The sequence below is a fragment of the Micromys minutus genome (assembly GCF_963924665.1).
Source record: "Micromys minutus genome assembly, chromosome: 10".
Classification (NCBI taxonomy): Eukaryota; Metazoa; Chordata; class Mammalia; order Rodentia; family Muridae; genus Micromys; species Micromys minutus.
Genome location: NC_137979.1, coordinates 64,577,709 through 64,602,066, shown reverse-complemented (window position 1 = coordinate 64,602,066; position 24,358 = coordinate 64,577,709). Strand labels below are relative to the sequence as shown.

The 24,358-nt window shown below is 50.1% G+C and overlaps 1 protein-coding gene across 1 annotated transcript in view; it reads right to left on the bottom strand.

Moving 5' to 3' along the window:
* Positions 1–24,358, bottom strand: part of RNF213 (ring finger protein 213) — a gene marked incomplete at its 5' end in the record, with an annotated part of 86,217 nt that overhangs the window by 36,479 nt on the left and 25,380 nt on the right. Inside the window, 17 exons of the mRNA XM_080922533.1 lie at positions 324–419; positions 770–906; positions 2,614–6,216; positions 8,222–8,377; positions 8,544–8,737; positions 9,259–10,411; positions 11,207–11,374; positions 11,463–11,603; positions 12,541–12,758; positions 13,532–13,697; positions 14,987–15,567; positions 17,044–17,193; positions 17,520–17,696; positions 19,898–20,078; positions 21,690–21,812; positions 22,632–22,721; positions 23,730–23,894. Of these exons, the coding sequence (XP_080778659.1) occupies positions 324–419; positions 770–906; positions 2,614–6,216; positions 8,222–8,377; positions 8,544–8,737; positions 9,259–10,411; positions 11,207–11,374; positions 11,463–11,603; positions 12,541–12,758; positions 13,532–13,697; positions 14,987–15,567; positions 17,044–17,193; positions 17,520–17,696; positions 19,898–20,078; positions 21,690–21,812; positions 22,632–22,721; positions 23,730–23,894 (7,499 nt within the window). The remainder of the gene's footprint in view (positions 1–323; positions 420–769; positions 907–2,613; positions 6,217–8,221; positions 8,378–8,543; positions 8,738–9,258; positions 10,412–11,206; positions 11,375–11,462; positions 11,604–12,540; positions 12,759–13,531; positions 13,698–14,986; positions 15,568–17,043; positions 17,194–17,519; positions 17,697–19,897; positions 20,079–21,689; positions 21,813–22,631; positions 22,722–23,729; positions 23,895–24,358) is intronic.

The following is a 24,358-nucleotide window of genomic DNA, read 5'->3' as shown; positions in this document are numbered from 1 at the left end:
ATTTCAGTCAGAATCTCACCAGGACTTGGGGCTCTCTGTTTAGGCTAAACTTGCTAGTCACCGGTCCTACGAGGGAGCATCTGCACACCCAGCTTTTACATGAGTGCTGGGACCGGACTCCGTTCTCTTGCCTATGTGACTGAGCTATTCCCTAGAACTCCAGCTTTTTCGCTCATTTATAGTCATCTGGTGAAACGAAAAGAGAATATTCTTGCTAACGGGCTGCTTGTGACACTGTGCTGCTCGCAGAGAAGAGATTTTTCTGAGGCTGTTAGTGAGTGTTGGTTCCCAGTGTTGCTTCTGGGCAAGCTCTGAAAACATACTTGGCAGAAGCTACTAGCTGTGCGCTGCGGACACCATCGTCAAAGTCTGTCTGGATGACTAGGATTTTACGCTTGGCTGGGTTCATTAAGCAGGAGCTGGAGGAGAAAGGAAATAGATTAGTGGGTAAGTTCTCCCTTCCTGAAAAATGGATAAAAGAATTCCTCTAAGTATAGGTGAGGCCAGGGTCCCACAGAAAAGGCATGCAGAGGGATTCGAAGGTAGGCAGATGACTCCATAGAATTATCAGCCAGCAAGGCTGCTGAGGAGACCGATGACTATGCTGGGAAGCTTTTATGAAGAATAGAGTAGTGGGGACAGGGGCAGAGCAGGAGGCCTAGACAGGACCCACTACAGAGTGCGGCAGCATTCCGGGTCACTAAGCAGGGTTACTCACTGCTCTGACAAAGGCTGAGCCCTAACGAATGGAGCCAGCAGGGCATCTCACCGGACATCCTTAAGGAAGGAATATTCAGTGTCAAACTGCTGTAGTGACAGCACCACAGGCTTCGAGGCCAGGCCTCTCAGCTCAGACTCTAGGACATCACAGTCATGACCCGTCAGCAGTCTGGAGAAAGTAGTGACCTACAAACAGGGAGACGAGAGTCGGCAAGAACCCAATGGGAGGCCCACCTTCTCAGGATGGAGCCTGGACACATGAGCAAGCGGGGTCCTGCTCAGCATGTGCAGAAAGAAAACACAGGCCCAGGGTTTCTCCAAAGACTGACTTCAGAGAAGAGATACGCCCCGACAGATGGCCGAGTCTCCTTCCTGCTTTGGGCCCCTCTGTAGCCTCTGGATACTTTAGGACTCACCAGAAACGTCACTTCTTATAAACCAGTGGCTCTCAACCTCCCTAATGGTGTGACCCTTTAATACAGCTCCTAATACTGTGGTGACTCCCGACCATAAAGCCATTTTTGTTATTCCTGCATAACTGCACTTTTGCCAGTGGCATAAATGGCATTGTAAACATCTGATACATGACCCTTGTGAAAGCGGCGGAGGCCCAAGGTGGACATGGTGTCAGCCACTGGTCTCTCCCACCCCTGTCACATCATTCTCAATGGGCCACACTCTACACCAGACTCCAGTATCCCGAAGGTGTGCTGACACCTGTGACCCCCGTTCTCAGCTGCTGCCCTGAGCTCTGAGCTTCTGATCCCTTCCTTTCCAAACCTACCAACCCCAAGCCTGATCCTCATTCCTGAACTTTCTGTGTTATGAAGCAACGCCCCCGAGCAGTCGGGAGGGAACCAGTGCCTTGGTGACCTGCTGCCCCTCAATGAAGTCGGCAATCAGTCTGCCTCTGCACCGGCCTGTTTCTTTTCCATGTTCGTGTAGGGTGCTGTGCCTGCACGTACGGCTATGCACCGCTTGTGCCGCTGGCCACAGAGGTCAAAAGAATGCATTGAATCCCCTGGAACTAGAGTTACAGCCTATTGGGAGCTGCCATGTGGGTTCTAGGAGTTGAACCCATGTCCTTTGAAAGAGTAGCCAGTGCTCCTAACCACTGAGCTATCTCTCCATCCCCTAAACATTTCTTTGGGGTTTTTGTGTTTGTTTGTTTTGTTTTGTTTTGTTTTCAAGGCAAAGTTTCTGTACAGCCCTGGCTGGCCTGGAACTCACTCTGTAGTCCAGGCTGGCCTGGAACTCACTCTGTAGTCCAGGCTGGCCTGGAACTCACTCTGTAGTCCAGGCTGGCCTTCTCAGTGCTGGGATTAAAGGCGTGGCCACCACACTGGCCTTCCAGTTTCTTAGTGTATGTCATCTGCCTTTCTGCTCTGACTCTACTGATCTTGGCCTGTTTCTTCTGTCTCAGTGTTGTCCCATTGCCAAGGCCCTTCTAGACACTCTTCCTCTGGTGTCCCTTTAGTCAGGAAGTATCCGGTTTCTTACTGGAGCCCCTGAGGCCCTCCGAGAGATTTTTTTCCCCAACCATCTCAACCTTGGGGCATAGAACCCACAGCTTTGAACCTCAAGTTCTACCAGTGAATTCTCCCAGAGATTCTCACATCTCACTGCCCTTATCCATGCATGAAGTGCCTGTTGAAAAAATTCCTATGTCCCCTTCTCATGCATAGCAAGCTTCCTATGTCTTCCTGCTAGAAGGCTGCCTTTCTAAGCCACACACACACTGGTCAGTGATGAGAGGAGCCCAGTCTTCACATAGCTACGCTACCTATAGGTCATCCCTGCATGCTGTCTTAAATACAACTCGAGTTTCTGACCCTAGGAGCCTAGGACTCTCAGGTGACAGAGCAGAGGGTGAGGCTATGGGAAAGCAGTCACCTCTGTGAAGACAGCCCGGCATTCATGATGGGCCATGCGCAGGTGGGCCTGGAGGAAGTCTAATAAAGAGTTGTGCTGCTGGTTGAAGTAATACTCCTGTGACAGCTGCTTTGCAGTGAATGAGCCCAGTGAGGAACCGCTCAGCCGGACCACAGCGTCTGGCGTTGCACAGTCCAGAAGGATGAACTTGGCATCGTCAGACACCTTTTGGTACAGCTCCCCCGTCAGCTCCCTGCAGCCCTGCCTCTCGACAGCCTGCAGCACCACAGAGGCGCAGGCGTCGGAGTGGTAGCCGATGAAGACGTCTGCAGGACTGTACTTGTGCCCGGCGATGAACTGGTCCGCTCTCACATCTGCAAACTTGTGTGCCCACTGCTGCAGCTCCCGCACGATGCCCTTCTGCCACTCCTGCAGCACGGTGTTCATGTCCAGGTAGTGCTTCTCCAGACGGTTGATGAGGGGCACAGGGAACTGCTTGTACACCACATCCTTCTCCTCGATGACGACAAGGCGAAAGTCAGCGTGGACTCGGCATTTGACTCGGTGGGTGCCTAGTCCAAGGTCCACGTACTTCTGGCCTCCGAGGTAGACATAGTACTGGTTAAGAGCATCATACAGGCTCTCATAAAGATTCTGCAGGTTCAGCAGCACTACCATCTTCCCGGTCTCCATGCAGATCTTCACCCGGTTGATGTTCCTACAGATCTGGGTGTACTCCTGGTCCTGGGGAAAGCTGGAGCCGAAAATGATCTCAGGTTGCTGATCCCCAAAGAACGTCTGCTGTAGGATCTGCAGGGCAACATAGTTCCTGGTCAGCACGAGCAAGTATCGGGACTCAGCACTGTCCAGGCCCCGGCCGGACGCCTGCGGGTCACTGTAAATGTTCTGCTTGATCAGCTCCACAGCGCTGACTTCCTCCATCTGCCTGGCCTCTGGAAAACTGGCAGTAAAAATGCTCAGGGCCTGGATATCGTCTTTCCCACTGAAGTTCCGAAGGACAGCATGCGCGATGTCTCGTGGGGAAAGCCCCTTCTTAGAAGCTTTGGCTTTGGCAAAGACCATCTTGATGAGGCTGTAATAGTCACGAAGCCCAAAGAACTCTTTATCCTGCTTCCGACACACTGTTTCATAGGCCTTGGCAAACGGTGCAAAATAGCCGCGGATTCTGTCCTGGACCAGCCTGTCCGAAGAACAGATCCCCTCAGCACTTTCGATGAGCTCCTTCTCGCTGGGACTGCCGCGTGACACAAAAATGCCTCGGTTCATCTTGGCAGGATCTAGAGCCCAGTTGGAAATGCCAACGAAGCCAACTTTTTTGTATGGGGCAGAATCATCGTCGATGCACCCATCTTCCAGCAGGGGGTGCAGGGTCTTGAGGGGCATCTTGGGTGAGTCTTCAGCCAGCCCAACCTCATCCAGCACCACCACTGAGACGTACCTCTGCAGGTCCTTACCCTGCTGGAACCGAGCGCACTGCTTGAAGGTGCTGATGATGCCTTGGGGGGTGGAATGGGGGCTGCACTGGAACGACACCAGGTGGACCTGTTTCAGGCAGCGAAAGAGATCAGAGAAGGCAGCCTGCCCTTGCATGGCGTCGGCCACAATGATCTTGGCCAGGGATTTGGAGCTGCCAGGCTTCCCCACTAGGAAAAGGGGAATCTTCAGCTCAATGCAGATTACCATCATGAAGACATTCTCCTTCAAAGCCAAGTTCCTGGCTATGTTGGTCCTTATGGGTGCCCCCTCCAGAAAAAGATCCTGGACATGTGTGATCTCCTCAAGGATGACCCTGCTGTCATTGTACGGGCTGGGGAAGCACTTGGCAATTTCTCTGCGGTAGGATGCTTTCTCTTCTAAAGAGGCATGGTAGCATACCCCAGTGGCCATCACCAGGGACCAGAGAACAGGATCTCTCTCAAAAATGTGTGTGCTGTCACCGGCTTCATGGAGAAAGTCGGCCAGCTTGTTTAAGAGCATAGTGCTGTGGTCGTGAAACCACCGGAAAACTTTCACACAGCGCTCCACGTCTCGGAGGCTGACGAAGCCACATTCATTCTCCCTCTTCCTCATGAACCCCTGAGAGGCAGAGAGCACGTCTGCAATGACTCTCGTCTCCCCTTCATTCACCGTGTCAGAGTCCAGCAGCCTCTGTACGATCTGGTGGATGTAGAGCTGTTCTGCAGAGTCACTCAACTGTCCAAAGTCCCAGACAAAAGGAATGAGGCTTGGAGGCAGAGCATGGACCCGATACACCAGCTGCCGCAGCGGGATGGAGCCCAGCCTGTCTGCAGTCTCCTCTGCACTCACCCTGTATCCCAGACCCGCCGACTCCAGGCGGAGGATCATCTCCTGGGAATGCTTCCGGTAAGGGTTGCAGGCAGCAATAATATGCAGTCCAGAGTCCTCGTTTAGGTGCTCGCCGTCCACTGTTCGATCACACAAGACCTCTTTGATACAGCTTACAGCTTCTGTTGTGTTGGCTTCATCAAAGAACAAGATGGTATCCAGCTTGTGCTGGTCCTTATTGATGCAGGCTATTCTCTCAGCATCCTTGACCTTGGAGTAGATCATGGACGGTGTTGTCCCTCCATGGACCTTCACCAACTTCATAGTTTCTGCCTCAACACTACCACGCCTGAGGTCGCTAAGAAATTTGATGAGCCTGGTTTTCCCACAGCCCGTCTCTCCCATGATGATAACTGGGATGCCACACCGGAACCTCATTTCAATGGCCAGGATCTTAAGCATATTGTCTGTGGTAAGTTCATATGTTTCATCAGGGTCAATAGGCCACTCAATACCTAGTGCCAGACAGAGTCTTTCAAGCTTCTCGTGTCTGGGCAAGTTGTCAAAGTCAATGTTGAAGGGCACTCTCTGAAGCCTCAGCCCATCAAACAGTTCTTTGGTCATGACGTCCTTTTTGATGACCCTCCCGTCTGAGGGACTGATGGCATCAACATAGCCATTGTTATTGGTCTTCAGGTGAAATCCTATGAATGTCATGGTCATGTGATCACCGTTGAAGAAAACGTATGGATGGGGCTCTGACTCCCACCTCTTCCGAAGAGAGAAGGGAGCCAGGTCCTCTTCAGCAACTCCGTCAATGGCAACCGAGTGTTTACCTGGGCTTTGGTCTGAAGTGTGAAGACTCGGAGTGGCAAAATCCCTGGCCATGAAGATCATGAAGGTCACCACAAAGTTCTTGAAGCCCCGAAGTGTGTCTCCAGTAAAATCTGAATTGCAGAAGACAGACGCCTCGCAGTCTTTGAGCTGACAGTTCAGAAACCAAGCGAAGTTCCGAAGCTCTGACCAGGAAGGGTTTGTCAAGCCGCAGTAGATCAGGAAGTGCTGCAAGCACTCCTCAGGAGAGCCTTCCACAGAGTCTTCCTCATACCGAAACTCGTCCAGGTTCTCCTCTTGATGGAACCGTTTTAAATACTGGTAAGGTCTTTGGAACGCTTCACTGCGGAACTCCAGTGGGTCCATCGCAGGATCTGAGAGCCTCCTCTCAGGGGTCAGCTCCATGTTTATCACTTCCTTGGGAGGGCGGCACATGACTTTGGGGAAGATATCAAGAAACTTGAACGGGGGCACATGTGCATTCTGCAAGGAGGAAACACAGATAAGACAATTATCACTGGATTCCCTAACAGCTGTCTTTCTGCCTTAACTCTCCACACCGGACTTAATTTGTCTCCATGGACTGGGAACTTTTGCCTGCTGAGGGTTTAAAGAACTGAATCACAAGACACATCCCTAAGGAGGATGCACTTTCTAACACAATCGGAGATCTGCGGCCTTGCTATGCACATACACTTGTGAGTATATGTGAGTTCCAAACCTCAGATCCAAGAGGAAGTAACATGCCTTCCTTCCCGGGGAGAAGTCATCCTGCACACTTGGACACTAACAGGAAGAGGCTCCTAAACACAAGTGCATGCCTGGCTCCGCTTTACTACCTTCTATGCACCTTAGGCTTATACGTCCCACGTATGCTGCCATCTTTGTCTTTCAGGTCCCCGCCCAAGGCTGCACTTTGAACAGTTCGAACGGAGATGATGGGGTGTGCAGATGGGCTGTTGTCAAATTATTTCTTACATGCACACCAGCGCTGCTCTTTTTGATTAGTTGTTACCCAGCGTCATCTGGCCAACCTGGCATATTCGTTCTCTTCACAGTAAGAACACAGGAGATTTAACAGCAGACCAGGACAGAATGGTGGTCGTGTTATCTATGGGGGGGGCTCTGCTATCCCCCATGGTAAGGGGTTGAACTAAGAGCCAGGTGTAAGTCAAGGTTGTTGCCTTTTGTTGTGGGACTAGAGCCTAACTAGAGGCCAGTCTCAGCAAACGAACTCTCAGTAACCCCTTCACTTTAAGTAGGCACAGTATTTTCTTTCCTACGGTTTCTAACAAGACTGGTTGGTTACACTAATCTTCCAGCCATAATGGAGGCAGGAGGCCTATAGCTAAGTTTTACTTGTATAGCTTATTATATCTTCGGCAGCTTTACGAAGAAACCCTTTATAGTACCAAGTTTATTCCCGGAATCAGTGAGACCAGCAGCTTTGAACAGAGATCAGCTGCAAGCCCGGGGAAACCGGCTCAGCACCTTCTGGACCACTGTGTGCTGACCCCGAGGAAACATTTCCCAGATTTCACCTCAGTGACGCTGGTCTCAGTCAGTGGTAATTTCTCAGCCACAGCTGACCAGCATGAATTGTCCAAGACAAGCTAAGGTTTCCACCATAGTGGTTTTGGTCTCTTGTTAATCAGTCAATGCTTCTTTCCCAGCTAACCAGAACCACAGCTTCTTAATTCAAAACCACTCAAATAGCCCTGACATGAGTCTTTACTTCCCTCTAAACTTCACAAGCCAGGCCTCTCTGGTCTGTGTTCCTCTCCCAGAAAATATTGCACTGAGCTCTGAGCACTCAGTGGCTCAGAGCTCAAATGTCATAATAATTCTCCCCAAAACACATGGTCAAATCTATCACAGCAATATCCCATGAAGGTATTGATTTCTGTCCTTAGTTTCCACTGCTATGATAAAAAACACCATGACCAAAAGCTACTGGGGCAGGGAAGGGTTTAGTTCACCTTACAACTCCCATGTTACACTCTGAGAAAGTTAAGGCATGAACTCAAGACAGGAAGGTGGAGACAGGAACTAAAGCAGAAGCCAGGAAGAAACACCACCTTCTGGTCTGCTCACCATGGTTTGCTCAGCCTGCTTTCTTCTACCATCCAGAACCACAGTTCTAGCGGTGGCACTGTCCTCTGATGAGGGCTGGGCCAGGCTATAATCATTAATCAAGAAAGTTCCCCATAAACTTGCCTACAGGCAATCTCGTGGAGGGATGTCCTTGACTGCGGTACCCCCTTCTCAGATTTCTCAAGCTTGTATCAGGTTGGCAAAGATAGATAGATAAATAGATAGATAGATAGATAGATAGATAGATAGATAGATAGATAGGAAGGTAGATAGGAAGGTAGGTAGGTAGATAGGTAGATAGATAGATAGATAGATAGATAGATAGATAGATAGATAAAATCAGGATGGGAGTGCTCCACACCCACCAAACCTTTCTGTTTTTCTTGATACACACCAGTTTAGAAGACCTCTTTGGCTGTACTGAGTGACCTTGTGGGATTTCAACAACATATAAATGGCACGGATTCCGACGCCACATTTTCCCATTTATATCCATTAGGTACTGCAGAATGAGGAGCTTGAAAAGAAAGATGGGAATTCCAGTCTGAACCTAAAGAAAGAAACACATGGACTTATCAGGAGAGTGTTAGCCATTGCCCTCAGCCTATAGACTGGCTTGTTTGTTCCTTGACAGGATACATGTGGAGGAAGGAGGCAGTCAGAATCAGGGAACCGTGCCCTCCTTACGGGTCACTGGATGATGCTGGGACACTTACTGAAGTGCTCACATCAATGTGAAATATGACCGGCTTCTTCTGATAGTCCTCCTTCAAGAATGGCAGGAGGGCCCTCAGGACTTGGTTCTCATCAATGTGAGGCTCTGTCAACCGAATAATTTTTAAAGGTACCGTCTCATCGCGTAGCTTCATCTTTAGATTTTTGTGCAATGTGTTCACGTAGAGAGACTTTCCTACAATGCGAACATGTAAAAATTAGGCCCCCAATTTACAGCGCAGGAGGAATATAGATGTCCTAGAAGTGACTCTGCTTGGTTCAGACCAGACGCCACGCACATCACTGTCTAGTACCTTCATTTCCCATGAGTCTTCAGGTTCCTTGTCTACCGCCCACCAACCAGCTCTGCCTCTTCCTGGCTACCGGTGGCGTATCTAAGTCAGTAACAGCAAAAGCTAGGGTGTGGGGGACTCTCTCCCAGCAGAAAGAGTGGTTCAGGGAGGAGGGGGCAGTAGGGAGGAAACAAACAGCAACCAGAGCATGGCCAGGGCTTCTTCACAGAGGAAAGAAACTGCAAGAAAGTCTGAGGAAGGAACTCCCCAACTTTCAAAACTAGATGAGAAAGGACAGAGTTCTCACTGGCTTACAGCTAAGGAAGAGCCAAACCCCTGAAGGACGGCTTCATCAGAGTCACCCCTGTTGGAAAAGGAAGTGTGTCACTGGGCAGTGTCTGGAAGGGAGGCCCTCTTTTATTACCAACACCAGCTCTTTCAGATGTCACGATTCCAACACACAGCCCGTCTCTGAATACAGTTGCTGCTGACCGGATCTGCTTGGGGACCTGATAATGGTTCTCCAGGTAGGCTTGGATGTCCGGCAGTGGGGCCTGGGGCACCAGGGGGACTTTGTGCTGGCTGAAGGTGGAAGGGATGTAGCTGTGCTCCCGGGCAGCATCACAGAGTATCACCAGCTGGTAGTCTTCACGGTGTGACTGTGCGCACAGGCTCTGAAAGAGCTCCTCTGCCTGGCAGCCCACTTCATAGCTCAGCTGGTCTGCGAACAGCAAGCTGTAGACCTTGTGCTCCTGGGAGCCCAAAGTGAGGCAGCGTCTCAGGAGTAGTTCCACCTCCTCGATTGTGGTCCCTGGGGTGCAGAGCAACACCTCATCAAAGGTGGGCAGGGGCTGCATGGGGGCCTGCATGTAGGTGGCCAGTGCAGCCAGCCACAACTCAGAGTGGCCACACAAGATCAGGTTAGGCCGGCCAACCTGCAGGCCTTTGGGGAGTGGCCGTTCCACAGGAGAGCCACCCAGCGTGGCCAAATGAGCCAGGCAACTACCCAAGGTATCCAGGTCCAGACAGCTCCTCAGGAAGGCGTTCATGCACTTGAGAGATTGCTCCATAATGACCTGAAGCTTCCCCATCAGGCCAGACTTAGAAAGTAGCTGGTGAGGCAGTGTATTCATAACCTCCTGCAGGCTGTGTCTGGCAACCTTGCTTTCGCAGGCACTTTTCAAAGCTTGTTTGAGGTCCTGGACGATGCATTTGTCTTTAACGAAGGACAGCATCATGAGGGCAGCTTCACTAGGTCTAGGTTTCCTGAGCTCGGTGCTTAGGTAGACCAGCTGCTCAGCTGTGTACAAGTTGAGGTAAAAGTGTTTAGCTCTCTTCTGGGCAACCACGGTTTTCCAATCGTCTAGGAACTTCTCCATCTGCCTGCAGAGGGCTCCCAGGAGCTCAGTGACGTCTCCATTCTCTGTCAACTGGCTCAGCAGCTCCAACCCAAAGTTCATGGAGATGCCCCCACTGGAGGAACAGTAGACGTGAGCAGTCCAAGTCCTGAACAACATGTTGCCTGCACAGTACAGGTTTATGAAGACATGCACAAGCCGCAGCATGTTGCTGAAGACCTGGAGGAAAGGGAACCATGAGGCCAAAGCACAGCACAGACCTGCGGGGGACACGCACTGCCCTACACAGCTGCCCACTTCCAGCTCAGGGTCTTAGGCCAGCTCACTTGTCACAAAACCCCGCCTAATATTCACCATACCACAGCTCTGCCTCCCATGGTTACACAATCGGCTTGATACCCAGCACCACCCGTTGTCTTTTCCCTTTTCTTTTCCTTCTTGGTGGTTTGAGGCAGGGGCTCGGTATGTTTCCCTGGCTATCCTGGAGTTCACTAGGGAACCAGACTGGTCTTGAACTTACAAAGATCTCTGATTACAAAGGCCTCTGCCTCCAGTATGCTGGAACTAAAGGCCTGTGCCACCATGTCTGGGGAAAGATGAAGGATGTAAATACTATGTGGGGGCACGTGTGTTTTTGTGTGTGTGTGTGTGTGTGTGTGTGTGTGTAAGCAGAGTTTCATGTTTGCAAGCTGGCCTCAAGTCCAAAATCCTCCTGCCTCAACAGGAGTACAGAGGCTGTGAAGTCTTTGCTTCTTTCTAAGAATATCTGATGGTCCTCTCTTCTCCACAGCTGGTCCTAAATCCTCCTGAGGAGGACCAGCTGCTAATAGGGTCCTAGCCCACTTCAGATATTCTCTGGGGTTGTGATTCGGGGTACCATGCACCCTGCAGATACATGGCAAAGCCATATCGACCCTACTCAAATCCTTTGCACAGCTCCTTAACAAAGCTGACTGGCCTGTCTTGAAGCCAGAGTGGTCCCTGAGGGCAAGCAGCACAAACCCATGTGCTCACCTCTGAAAACTTCTCCACCTCTTTATTGCTGTTGTGGTCTTTCTTGCCAGACATCAGCATCAGCTTATTCAAAAGCTCCTTCAGCTCCTCCGTAGAGTACTTGCGCGATTCCTCCTGGTAACCATGGGCGTCGGGGAGGAGGAGGTGAAGGACAGTGTCTGGAGAAATCTGAGAGGTCACACACATTTTGTTAGTTAGTTAGAGTCCTAAGGCCACAGGGTCATACAAAAGTGCACCAGGACTTTGGGAGACTCACCTTCTGGCCATCTTTGGGGGCCTTGATAATGTAGATGCCTCTGTTGTTGATGGCTGTGGCGAGAGACAGGGATGAGAGCTCCACAGACCCATGGCTTTCCTTCACTGTCTTCAGCCACTCCAAATTTCTGGCAGAATCTCTCTATTGGGACAGAAGCAGAGAACAGGCTGTAGTGAGCAGGCGTGCCCTTGCTGGTGCTCAGCTGCCCCCCACACCCCGTCCACAGCACACATCCCCAGCACATGTGCAGCGTCTGCTCGGGCTGTCCCCCGGGCTCTGTCATGCGGTCTTCATTGGCCAGGCTTACACAGCTCTGAAGCCCAGCATCAGGGCATTGGGTTTATTTGTGGACGACACACACACACACACACACACACACACACACACACGTACTGCAAAGCTCAACACACACAACAGCGAGATGACGGAATGAGTGTTAGGGAGCCTCAAGCTTTTTCATTTCTTCTTCTTTTTGAGCAAGATAACTCGAATCCCAGTGCTTGGGAGACAGAGGCAGGACAATCTTTGTGATTTAGAGACCAGCCTGGTTTCAAACAGATCTTCCTGCCTCTGGGATTTAAAAGTGTGTGCCACCATACCTGACTTCTTTTGTTTTTTAAAAATTTATTTCATTTCATGTGCATGCGCATCAGGTGGATGCCTGGTGCCGTGAGAGGCCAGAAGAGGGTGCTGTACCCCCTGCAACTGGAGTAATGGAAAGTTGTGAGCTGCCATGTGGGTGCTGGGAACCAAACCTGGGTCCTCTGCAAAAGCTACAGGGGCTGAGGCCTGAGTCTTAGATTCTTAAGGTCCATTTATGATTTCTTAGCATGACCAGTGGAGAAAGGAAAGCATGCACTATGGGCTGTCATTCACATGTGAGCCTTTGGCAGAAAGTTCGCACACTTCACATTCCCATAGGCAAGATTTCACCACGCTTCTTCCAGCCGTCCTTCCCTGCCTCACAGACAGGGTGGAGACCAAGCATGACTCGAGAGAACGCACATTCCTGTGCGTGGCGAGGGTCTGTCATGAAGCAGGTCTATCAGAGGCAGCCTTGGGTCCTGGGTAGACTTACCAGCTTATCGGGCAGATGCTGGTCATTGTCCAGGGCTCTCCAAAGTTCCTCTAGATGACCCATGAACTCACTGAAGTCTGTGTTTGAATCCATCTTGTACAGCAGACAAGAGTATCCCTGCACAGCATCGTGGAAACAGGCCACCCGGTCGACGTCAATGTCATTCTCTCCCGCTGAGATGGAGGCCAGGTCCACAAACACCTTGAGTTCATTGATGTCTTGAGAGGAGGAAAGAGGAGACCGACTCATGACCATGCTGAACTTGGGGCAGTAATTCTAAGTGAAGCCATTACTGGACACCAAGCCAATGACTTGGTTTGACACACTTCCTGCTTCTGCCAAGATCACTTGTTGAATCTACTGTCTGACTTGTAATCTGTATCAGGCAGCACATCCCACGCACCGCAATAGGCTTGCTCTGCACAGTCGCCTTGACCCTCCATAAGGTCACTTAAGCAGACCGACCAAGGCTCAGCTGGTAAAGAATATGCTGACATTGAGAAAAACTGAGATACCTCTCCACAGGCTCCTGATCCACCCGAAGATAAGCATCAAGGTGGAACCAAAGCCCACAGAAGGAAGCAACACAGAATGGGAGCTAGTGCAGCCTCTGTGGACCCAAGTTAAGTTCTCGGCACCCACACAGTGGCTTTCAACCAGATTGTAACCTCGGTTCCAGGGAAGCTGACACACTCCTGACCTCCACAGGCACCAGGCACATATGTGGCACACATACATAAGTAAATATATTGTCACACACAAATTAATAAAACTAAAAATTAAAAGGCTATACTAGGCGCTTTTTTAAAAAGAGGCTTTCAGCTATTCACAGCAAGCAGGGAGTGACACAGGAGCCCCGAGACACCATCTGAGTAAAATATGCCCCCAGTCAACATGATAGACACTGCCTCTCTGCCAAAAGAAGAAAAGGAACAGCTGTCCAGCTGGTACCACTGGCAGGACCTAGGCCAGCCCAGGGGGTTGACGATACCTTCCAGAGCCTCGTGCAGCCAGTGGACAAGCTCCGTCTGCAGGACGAGTTCCTTCAAGCAGCGGTGACGAGGCTTGCTGATGTCTTGGAGCAGCCTCTTGGCCTTGATGAACTGTGGGCTGATCTGGTCCAGTTTCTCATTACGGAAATCCTTAAAGTTATCCACCTGGAAGGTGAATTTTAGCTTGTACTGACCCTGGTTAACCATGTCTAGGCAGGAACAGCCAACCCATAGCAAGAGCCAGGCACACTTACGTTGAAAACCACAGGAATTCCTCCTCCCTGGCCAACAGTGTCCCTGTTCCTTCCACTTCTTGCTCCCCCATACACACCCTCCCACTCCACACCAGAGTTTACATGGCCTTTGAAATTGGTTTCTCACCATCGCACTACCAGATCCCAATTTTACTGGTCAAGGGACAGCCCCAAAGGTGGCCATGATGACACATGCCTTATTTCAGCACTTATCTCAAGGCAGAGGCAAGTAGGTCTCTGTGAGTTCAAGGCCAGCTGCTACCCTGGTCTACCCAGCAACAGCCAGGACAGCCAGATTACACGGTGAGACCCTGTCTCTAAATAAAGACAATAGACCTCCCCTCTCGGCTCTGCCGGGTGCTGCTGCTGCTGCTGCCATCTAAAGCTGATGCAATGGCATCTGGGACAGATGACCTCCCTTTTTTCTGTGTTTTTACGATCTTATTAAAGAACATGGCAAAAGAAGCCATGAATTTGAGAGAGAGAGAGAAGAGCTTGGAAGCAGGAGAAATAAGTAACTATAGTCTTGTACTGGCTGGTTTTATGTCAACTTGACACACACTGGAGTTATCATAGAGAAAGGAGCCTCAGTTGAGAAAATGCCTCAATGAGATTCAGCTGTAAGGCATTTTCTCAACTAGTGATCAAGGGGCTCAGCCCATTGGGGGTGGTGCCATCCCTGGGCTGGTAGACCTGAGTTATAAGAAAACAAGCTGAGCAAGCCAGGAGAAGCAAGCCAGTAAGCAACATCCCTCCATGGCCTCTGCATCAGCTGCTGCTTCCTGACCTGCCTGAGTTCCAGTCCTGACTTCCTTTGGTGATGAACAGCAATGTGAAAGTGTAAGCTGAATAAACCCTTTCCTCCCCAACTTGCTTCTTGGTCATGTTTGTACAGGAATAGAAACCCTGAGTAAGGCAAACCTCAAAAATAACAAAGCAGAACATGGCCTCTTTTTGGATGGCTGATCCCTTTGCATGGCCTGAAACCCACTGGCTCAGGAGCTACCACCTTATTCATGAAGAAAAGTGGAACAAAGCCTCCATACAGGTGAGCAAAAAACAAGAGCTTTGCTGTTCCCAGCTGCTTAAACACCAATCACACTGCCAAGCCGGAAGTCCCTGACCCCAGCCAACTCAAGCCAAAAGCTCACCTCCCTTGGGAAGATCCTTACCCCTCAGGAAAGCCAGCAAACAACTTACAAAGTTTAACAGTGGGTTAAGAACACTGAAGTCACCGGTCAGACGCAAAGCTCTTTGGATGCTCAAGATGACCTCGGCAGAGCTGACAGCCTGGTTCAGGGTATGGTATTCTTTGATCTGCCTAACGCGCTGTGGGATCCAACCTCTTTTGTCCTGGGGGTCCGTAGTGCACATAAACATAAGGTCTTCACTCAGCTCATTGTATTTATCCTTAAAGTCTCTGAAGACGACATCAACCTCAGCAAAGGTGATCTCTCCTGACTTCAGATTCTCATAAAGTTTGTAGAATTTCTCATAACAAGGGCCATATAGGTATCTCGAGACATCTGAAAGCAAAAACTTAAACATTTTGCCATCCTTATCCAGACCTTCATCCAGAATCTCCGCCGTCTCTTGCCAGAAGTCCTGGAAGATATGGCTGTCTTTCAAGGAGTCTAGCTTGTTTGCCATCTCTAGGATATTAGGGCTCAGGTGGTAATGTGTCGTCCTTTGGGAAGAATTGGGGAGCTTAATCACAACTTCATTGAGTTTCTTATTGCTGAGGTCTTGAGAGTGGATTGTTTCAATGTCTCCAAGCTCCACTATAGAAACCAGAATTAAAGGGTGGCGGTTAAACCTCAAATCACAGGAGCATTTTATCTCACTTTTCTTGTATTTTATTCCTCTCTCCCTCTCTCCCTCTCTCTCTCTCTCTCTCTTGCTCTCTCTCTCTCTCTCTCTCTCTCTCTCTCTCTCTCTCTCTCTCACACACACACACACACACACACACACACCTTTTTGAGACAGGGTTTCCCTTTGCTGCTGCACTGACTCTCTGTTTCACCTGCTTGTCCCCCAATGCTTTTCTTTCTTAGTGAGGGAACGTGTGGGCACATTATCCTCCTAATAGCCAGGTGGCCATGCACCAGGGTGGGCAGAACTAGCGTTTGCTTTTTCAGCACTGGGGACAGCTCCTGCTGCCTGGCAACACCGGGCACGTGCTCTGCTACTAAGGTGCAGCCCTAGTTCTTTCTCTCATGCTTCTCTAAGGAAACAAATACAACCTCTAGGGTCATTTCTCTGTGGAGGGTGTACATCTTTCCTCTCCTCCACCTTGGCTTTGTCAGTTTTCACAACAAGGAAACTGGGTACACAACTGGGTAAAAAGGCCAGTTGGAAAATATATACCTTGTTCTCACTCTTCTAAAGACCACACTAATTAGAAAAACAGAAACTATATCTTAAAAATCAGACACTGGCTGGCTGAGGTAGCCTTTAATCCTAGCACTCAGGAAGCAGAGGCAGGTAGATCACTGTGAATTTGAGGATAACCTGATCTACATTGCATCTAGTATGGGCAAATATGTGTCATACACAAGGGATCAGTCACCAGGACTGCCCCAGGCCTCCCAGCAACCTGAGAGACAAGCAAGAACAACATCTGATTCCTGGGGCAAACACTCCTCTGTCTCTTCCTCAGCAAGGGAGATAACCTGTCTGAGAAACAGTCGGGGGAGGGGGATGTACAAGGGAAGAAGTACAGAGGGCACCTGCTTAGAAAGCCTAGAGCCCCCTAACTGATCTGATGGGGGGGATAAGTTCCCCATCTTAGGAGAATCACCGGTGGGAAACCAACACAGAAAAGTCGGAGGGATGCTTGCAAGCATGGGAGGGAATACAGAAACCAGGCTGATTCCCTGTACTCAGATTTAAAAAAAATTCTGAGCTCCAGAACCCATATAAACCTTGGGTAGGCACGGCAGCCTGGCTGCGGTTCCATCCCGGGGAGGCAGGTGCCGGAGGGATCCTCAGTGCAAACTGGCTATCAAGGATAGAAAGACACAGCAAGCTCTGGGTCTGATTGAGAGACCGTTGAATATGGTGAGAGGGGACTCAAGAAAGATTCCCAGTATCTACCCTGGGCCTCCAAATGCACACACACGTTTGTGCCCCCTCCCCCATGGAAATTAAAAATATTGTTTTAGAGTGCCCCTCCCGCCCCAATTCTGCCTCTACTCTGTCCTCACTGAGCCTTCCTCCGCCCTGCACCCCGAGGCCCTTCAGTCTTCATTGCCCACCTTGCACTAGGTGTTTCACTCTCCCGAGCTGTGTCAGGAGGCTCTCCACATATCTCTTCTCTTGATTGAGGAAACACAAATCATCCTTTCTCCTGTTCAGCAAGTTTATCACGCCGTGGGTGTTCTCTTGGAAGGGCAGCCTCTTTTTATCTGAAAAGTAACTTGACAACTCACACAATCCTATATGTTTTCCCTGGAATCCTCTCTGCTGCCTCTCTGTGAGCATGCTCCATGGCCAGGGCAATGAGACTTCTGCTCAGCCAGTCTATGGAGACAGCAGACTAAGATCTCACTGCCTTCACTTTACTGCTCTCCTGTGATGCCCCTCAGAATAATCAAGCTTCTCAGCTCTCTGGCAAGAGCTACTGGCAGTTACAGAGCCCAGAAACGCCCTGCCCACAACATGGCACACCCAAGCTTTCTCGCTCTTCCCACTGCTCAGCACCCTGAAGGTGCTGTCTCAATCTGATACTCACTTATGTTCCAGATGTCAATAAACTGACTCTCATTCTCTAGGATCAACTCCAGCTGTCCAACCACAATGGTGCCATTTTCAAGTTCCCCCGCAACCTTCTGGAACACAGACTCAGCGGTGGCCAGCAGCTGCCTGCCTTCGTCTGTGATGCTGTCTATGGCGTTCTTCTCATTGGTGCCTGGTCAGAGGGAGAGCACACATTTGAGAGCCTGGGTCTCCTGACCCACCGGGGATTTCTGGTGACTCCTGCTACAGCAACGCTCAGGCGTGACAACATCTGACTGGTGCATGGCTGCAGGTTCTGCACACCCTGGCCACCATCACTGTGAACTTACAACCAACTTAGATGTCAAGATTTTAAACACATTTACTTTTAACTCCTAGAAAAATCTCTCTCCTGCTATGATTAGATTTGTTTTAAAAGATCATACTGGGCTGTGTGTGCTGGCGCAGGCCTTTAATCCCTGCACTCAGGAGGCAGAGGCAGGCAGATCTCTGAGATTTTGAGGCTAGCCTGGTCTACAAAGAGAATTCCATGATACCGGAACTGTTACGTAGAAAAACCCTACCTCAAACAAGTAAATTAATAATTAAAAATTAAATAAATAAAGATGACCTTGTTGGGGCTGGAGAGATGGCTCAGTGGTTAAGAGCACTGAGACTGCTCTTCCAGAGGTCCTGAGTTCAATTCCCAGCAACCACACAATGGTTCACAACCATCTGTAATGAGATCTTATGCCCTCTTCTGGTGTGTCTGAAGACAGCCACAGTATACTTATATATAAGAAATAAATTTTTAAAAAAACCTTGTTTATCTGTGTTATCAAAAACCAAGTAGCCTTATCCCCATTTTAAATCCATAGAACAACTGGGCATGGTGGCATACACCTTGAATCCCAGCACTCTGGAAGTATAGGCAGGCAGATCTCTGTGAGTTCAAAACCAGCCAGGTCTCTATAGACCAGCCAAGGTTACATGATTGTCAGCCTCAAAAAACAAAAACAAACAAAAACCCTAAAACAAAAACAAAAACAAACAAAAAAACAAACAAAAGCCTGATACAACTGAGATGCTCTTCAGCAGACAGACAGATCAAGAAACTGTGGCAGCTCCGTGATAAAAATAGAACTCAGCTGTTAAGCAACAAGGAGGCAGGGAGGAGCTTCAGATGCAGAGTCCCATCTACGAAAAGAATCAGTCTCTAAGTAGACACATGTTATATGTTTCCAAGTGTTGGGTCTTCCACAAACATAAACTACAGGAGAGAGAAGAGGAGGGTCACAGATCCTTGGGACAATGAGTTTATCGTGACACTGTGATGCACCAAACATGCCGTCGTGCACCAATAAAACCCAGAGCACCCTACGAACCCGGGCTTGAACCCCTCCAGATCCCAGCACTGCCCAGCTCATCCATTAAAAAGGGCCCACCACAATTCCACGTGTAAACAGCACGGGCACTGGGGAGGCTGTGTGGGAACTATGTTTTCTGATGAAGTTTTCTAGAAGCCCTATTAATTGAAAACATACATGTGATACTCTCACAGTGACAGCAGATGCATACGGCACCCACCTCGGCAGTCACACACTTGCGCCTCACACCTCACAAGCCTCGAGGGGCTCTCTGTTTGGCTGCCCAAGATCCCGCAAAATTGAGAATTACAACCTGACCTGGGTTAGTGCCAAACCCAGCACATTACCGCTACAAGATCTAAACAGAGCGGCCCACACAAGACACACAAAGAGACTTCAGGGGAAGGCATAAATAACGTTTGGGACCTGTGACTCCTGAGAGGATCAGGTGGGACTTCCTGTTCTGTTGGTGAACCAGCACTGTTCTCAAAGTCAGTGTTTTGAAGGCCACTGGGGTTTGTTTAGTGTGTACACGTGTGTACACGTGCGTGTGTTAAATGTGCGTGCATGTGTAGGCAATCCAGGAACAGTAACCAGCGTCTCCATTGATCCTCAGGGATCCTTCTGTCTCCACCCCTACATCACTGGCTCTACCGTATCTTTGTGGGTGCCACAGCCAGCCATGTATGTAGGTGTGGGGCTCCACACGTTACCACAGCAGGTACTTCACCTGCTGAGCATTTCCTCAGCCCACCTGGAGCTCATAATGCTGTGTGCAGAGCAGTCGGTGGGCTGTACCCCGATCCCTTCCTCTGCAAACTGAGGCCTTCAGAGGGGCTGCGGGGAGGCAGCATAGAGACAGCGTGGTAGCACGTGGCTGGTGTGCAGGGCGCTCGGCACTGGGGCATCCTGTCTGCCCATGCCTATCCTGGCCCCTCCACTCCTCATCAGCACGTGCGTGGCAGCTGAATGTCGAGGCCAGGAGGACAACCCCCTCGCCAAGCCCCCCATAGACATCAGAACATACCACACTTTTTGAAGAGCTGCTTCACATCTGGCCACTTGAGCAGGTATTTGAAGATCTCATCGGCATCGAACACAGGCTCCCCGTTGTGCGTAGGCCATGACTTGGTTATCACAGCAGACAAGACGGTACCGAACTTCCGCAAATCTTTACAGGAGAGCCCCTCAAGGACACTGGTCTGAGACTGTTAAAGGAGAGTCAAAAAAGAGACAGAAACGTCTTATTAGTCTGTTTCGAATTAAGAGAAACATGGAGACCGGGCATGGTGGTTCAGACCAGCAATCCTAGCATTTGGGAAGCAGAAGTTGTAGGCTAGCTGAGGCTATACAAAAAACTCAAGGCCAAGCCCATGCTAACTGAGACCTTATCTTAAAAATAATTTCTTTAGAAGTTATCCTTGGAGGACTGACTGTAGGTGACAGACTAGTTATGGAAGAGAATATGAAGGAGGCTGTCTTCCTAGTTCTGAGGACATCGTCTTTCCAGTACAGGGTCTGTGGTGGATGTCCCGTTTGTGGTGGTGAATTCACGTAGAAAGTCCTTCCTAACAGTGGAAATGTGGTACGATGACAGCTCCAGGGCTTCCGTGTGGGTCTGCTCTGGCTGCAGACAAGTCCGCTGAGCTGCAGACTCTTTTTAATATATATATAAATATTTTTATTTTTTTTCTCAATAATATTTCAAATCTACTCAAAGTAGTTCGCAGAGCCTCAAAAGGAGGGCTGCTCACTTGGGCGTACAACAATGGCAAAATGCTTACCTACTGTGTGTAAAGCCGTGGTTCAATGCTCAGCACCACCGGCACACAAAAAACAGAAGAGAAATAAGAAAGTGCAGGCCAGAGCGATGGCTCAGTGAGTGAAAGTTCTTGCTGCCAAACCTAACAACGGGAGTTCAGACCTTGGGTCCCACAAGGTGGAAAAAGAGAACTAGTCACCAAAAAATATCTTCTGACCTCCATGCATGTGTGTCATGGCTGGCATGTGCACATGCTTGTACACACACACGTGCACAAAGGCACACCCAATTGTTAAGTAGAAAGCGTAACATTTCTTGGCGCCCTCTCCTCACACAAAGCCCGCAGGGTTTTGGACAAGGCGCTCAGGACATTCAGTCGGCACAGCACAGTTTCTCTGACAAAGGATGCTGGTGAGCTAGATCTCCACATACACATCCTGGCCCTTTACCTCATACACTGGCCCTGGGCAGAAGGAAGTCAAGTCAATAAGGAAGGGCCTCAGCAGAGCTCAAACTACAGAAGTGAAAGGGAGCAACTCAGTGAGCATGCTGCTCACCAACATGGCCTCGTGTCTCCTGTCCCTCACTGCAGAAGCAAGAAGGGACAAAGTAACACAGCCTGCAGCACTGCTTACAGGCGTGTAACTGAGGCTCAGCTGGGGAAATGGCTGGGGCAAGACCTGTGCAAGCAGCCTCGAAGCTTTTTGTTCTGAGGTTCAAACTCCCACCATGTAGCCCCGAGGAGCTACACAGACAGGGCTAGTCTTGATCTCAGGGACCCACCTGTTTCTAGTTCCCAAATATTAAGATGAAAAGCAAGTACCAACACACCCGGCCTAGCAGCTGTGGTTTTGTGTGGCACCTAACAGCCCAGAGGACAGGAGACCATGCTGTTTCTCAAGCAGCTGGACGGGAGGACTGGATCTCAGCGTGTGCATGGCTCTGGACACAGGGAGGGTGAGCCAACCCCGTGGGGTCTCAGAACAAGCAGGCTTAAACAGCCCTTAGCCGGCCCTATCAGAAACCCCTGTAAACCCATGCTGGCAGGGCTACTGACCTGGCAGACAGAGCTCACGGCTTCGACGACACACTTCTCAATGCTCCTTGCCACACTGTCATGGGGCCCGTCATCATGGCACTGATTGCTGCAGAAGAAGGAGATCTGCAAACGGGGTGGCTCCTGCAGACAAGGAGGGAGGCGTGAGGGCTTCGGGGTACCTTGCTACAACACTCCAGGGGAGCACCCAGTGTCTTCACGGCCTCTGTGCACACACTGTGTTCACATGCCTCTGTGCACACACACTGTTCACAAGCCTCTGTGGATACACAGTGTCCACATGCCTCTGTGCACACACACTGTTCACAAGCCTCTGTGCACACGAGCTGTCCAATGGTTTCTGTAGCAAGGCATGGTGGCTCATGCCTGCCGTCTCCACGGTGGAAGGGATTGCTGAGAGCTTGAAGCCAGCTTGGAAAAGTGTGAGACCATCTCAAAAACCCAAAGCTTCAAAAGCCCTTAGCCCCACTCTGTGCAAAAAAGAACCTGCCAGCACTAAAGCATCTAAAAAGAGGTAAAATTTCAAATATAAGCCATTTCCCTGTACTTCTGTTTCCCTAGCATCTGCTTGACAGTTTTGGGTAAAAAATTCCCGTCATGTAAAAACTGATTTTCCATGTCAGAGCCTTCATTCGCACTGAATGTGTGTGTCCCTGCGTTTTTGCTTTTTCTATTCAACTGCCCAGGGCAGCATCTGTAAGGTCCCCAACATAACAAAACCCACTCCCTAGTCTTCTGAGGACATCACACAAGAACTCTGACATCCTTCTAAGCTCAAAAGACAGTGGCCAAATCAGAAACACATGTCTTAAGTCATGTCTGACCCCCTGCCTCACCACCTTCAGCCTTGACACTCAAGTGCACCACTCCTATTGTGTACATTAGGTGGCTGACCCCCTCTACAGTCCCCCATCTCCCAGGAAGTTCCCCAAGCCCAGGTACCTGCTTGAGTCTCCCCTCCATGTCTCCCAGCAGTGACCTCTTCCAGCCATGCTTCTCCGGGAAGTCGATCTCCACCAGCTGACGCCACACCTGCAAAATCAAAGAGCAGCGACCACAAGGTGAAAGGTAAAGCAGACTGATAGGCAGGTGCAGTGCTGCTCCTCTGTGGTCCTGGAGACGGGGGAAACGGAAGCAGGAAGATCGCTCAAGTCTACGAGTTCGAGGCTGACCTGGCCACCACAGGAAGACCCTGTCTGGAAAGGAAAGGAAGGTGCATGCTATTATAGCATTGTTAAGAGCTAAAAAATTGGGGGGTGTCTCCCCTTAGTGCTCCTCCTGAAGAGTCTGAGACAGGAGCATGAAGAGTGGGAACGCTTCCTCCCACTGGAGTGGGATTGCAGAGCGTGATTACAATCTCATTGGAAGGTACAAAACTGCAGTGAACCACATGAAACTGTGCCTGTCTGTCCTCAGTGACCAACCATGCATGCCACCCAGCAGCCGCCTGGCCACCCAGCTCAGAGTGCTGCTTCCCCGGCCTGCTCTAAGTGGCCCTTGGAAACACTGCACTTTCGAGGCTAATGGTCAGGTCAGACTGTGTGCAGAATCTGTGAACTGCAGGCTTTGTGTAGGTGGTCTCTACCTTTCCTGTTTTCTTTTGCCATCTCAGGATGAGCCTTTCATACTTGTGACTGTCATGTTAACTGCAAACAACATGTCCCAGTGATGAACCCAGTAACTGCCAACCACACTGCCCAACACCAATCCATCTGCAGGACCTCACCACCTTTCTGCGGGTACCTCTGGCTGTTTCCCCACAGAAGAGCTTCCTTTCTCCACCATCCACTTCAGTGTTACACACTCACAGCTCCAGCCTCACCTCCCACATCCCCAGCATTCCTGACACCATATCCCCATCACCTCACGGCAAACCTGAGCCCAGCCAGGCCTGGCCATGGGTTGTCAATATTCCTTCTTTACAGAAGGAAATCCCTGGCTAGAGTTCGGGCCCTGGTCACAGCTCTTGGGTCAGTAGTGATGGTCCCCAGGTCACACCTATGTGCCTCTGGCAGTTTTGAGGCTCCCAGGAAGGCTTACCGCCATCTCATTAGGATAGGAAAGTCGGACGGCAGCTGAGCTTCTGCAGAACATGTGACTCTTAAACACGTTGCGCAGCCAGTTTCTCGTGATGCTCAGGACCTCCTGCACGGTGCCCGTCACCAACTCTTCACAGAAGTTTCCCGCCAGCCCCTCTTCGGTGTGCTGTGAACACACAAGCGAGGGATTACAAAATCTACAGTCACCGTCGTCAGTCCTGATGGCCTGAGTCTGATCCCCAGAACCCACATGATAGAAGGAGAAAATTGACCTTTACAAGTAGTTCTGACTTCCAGACCCATGCGCGCGCGCGCGCGCGCACACACACACACACACACACACACACAAATGCACATGCACACACACATGCAACATAAAAGTTGAAAAGAAAAACCAAAACATTAAAATATATATATTTAATTATCTCCCGTCCATAAAGTCTGAGTTGCGTTTGCGAAGAGTCAAAGACTCAGGTGGGCGAGTGGTAGCAGACAATGAGAAAAAGACGATGTCAACCTCGAGAGACGACGGAAGGAACCGGTGGGGTCCTGCACCAGCTCTTTAGCTTAGACATCAGAAACCCTGCCTACCTATAGTTTCCCTCCCTCCCTCAAACCCAAGCCCGAGAG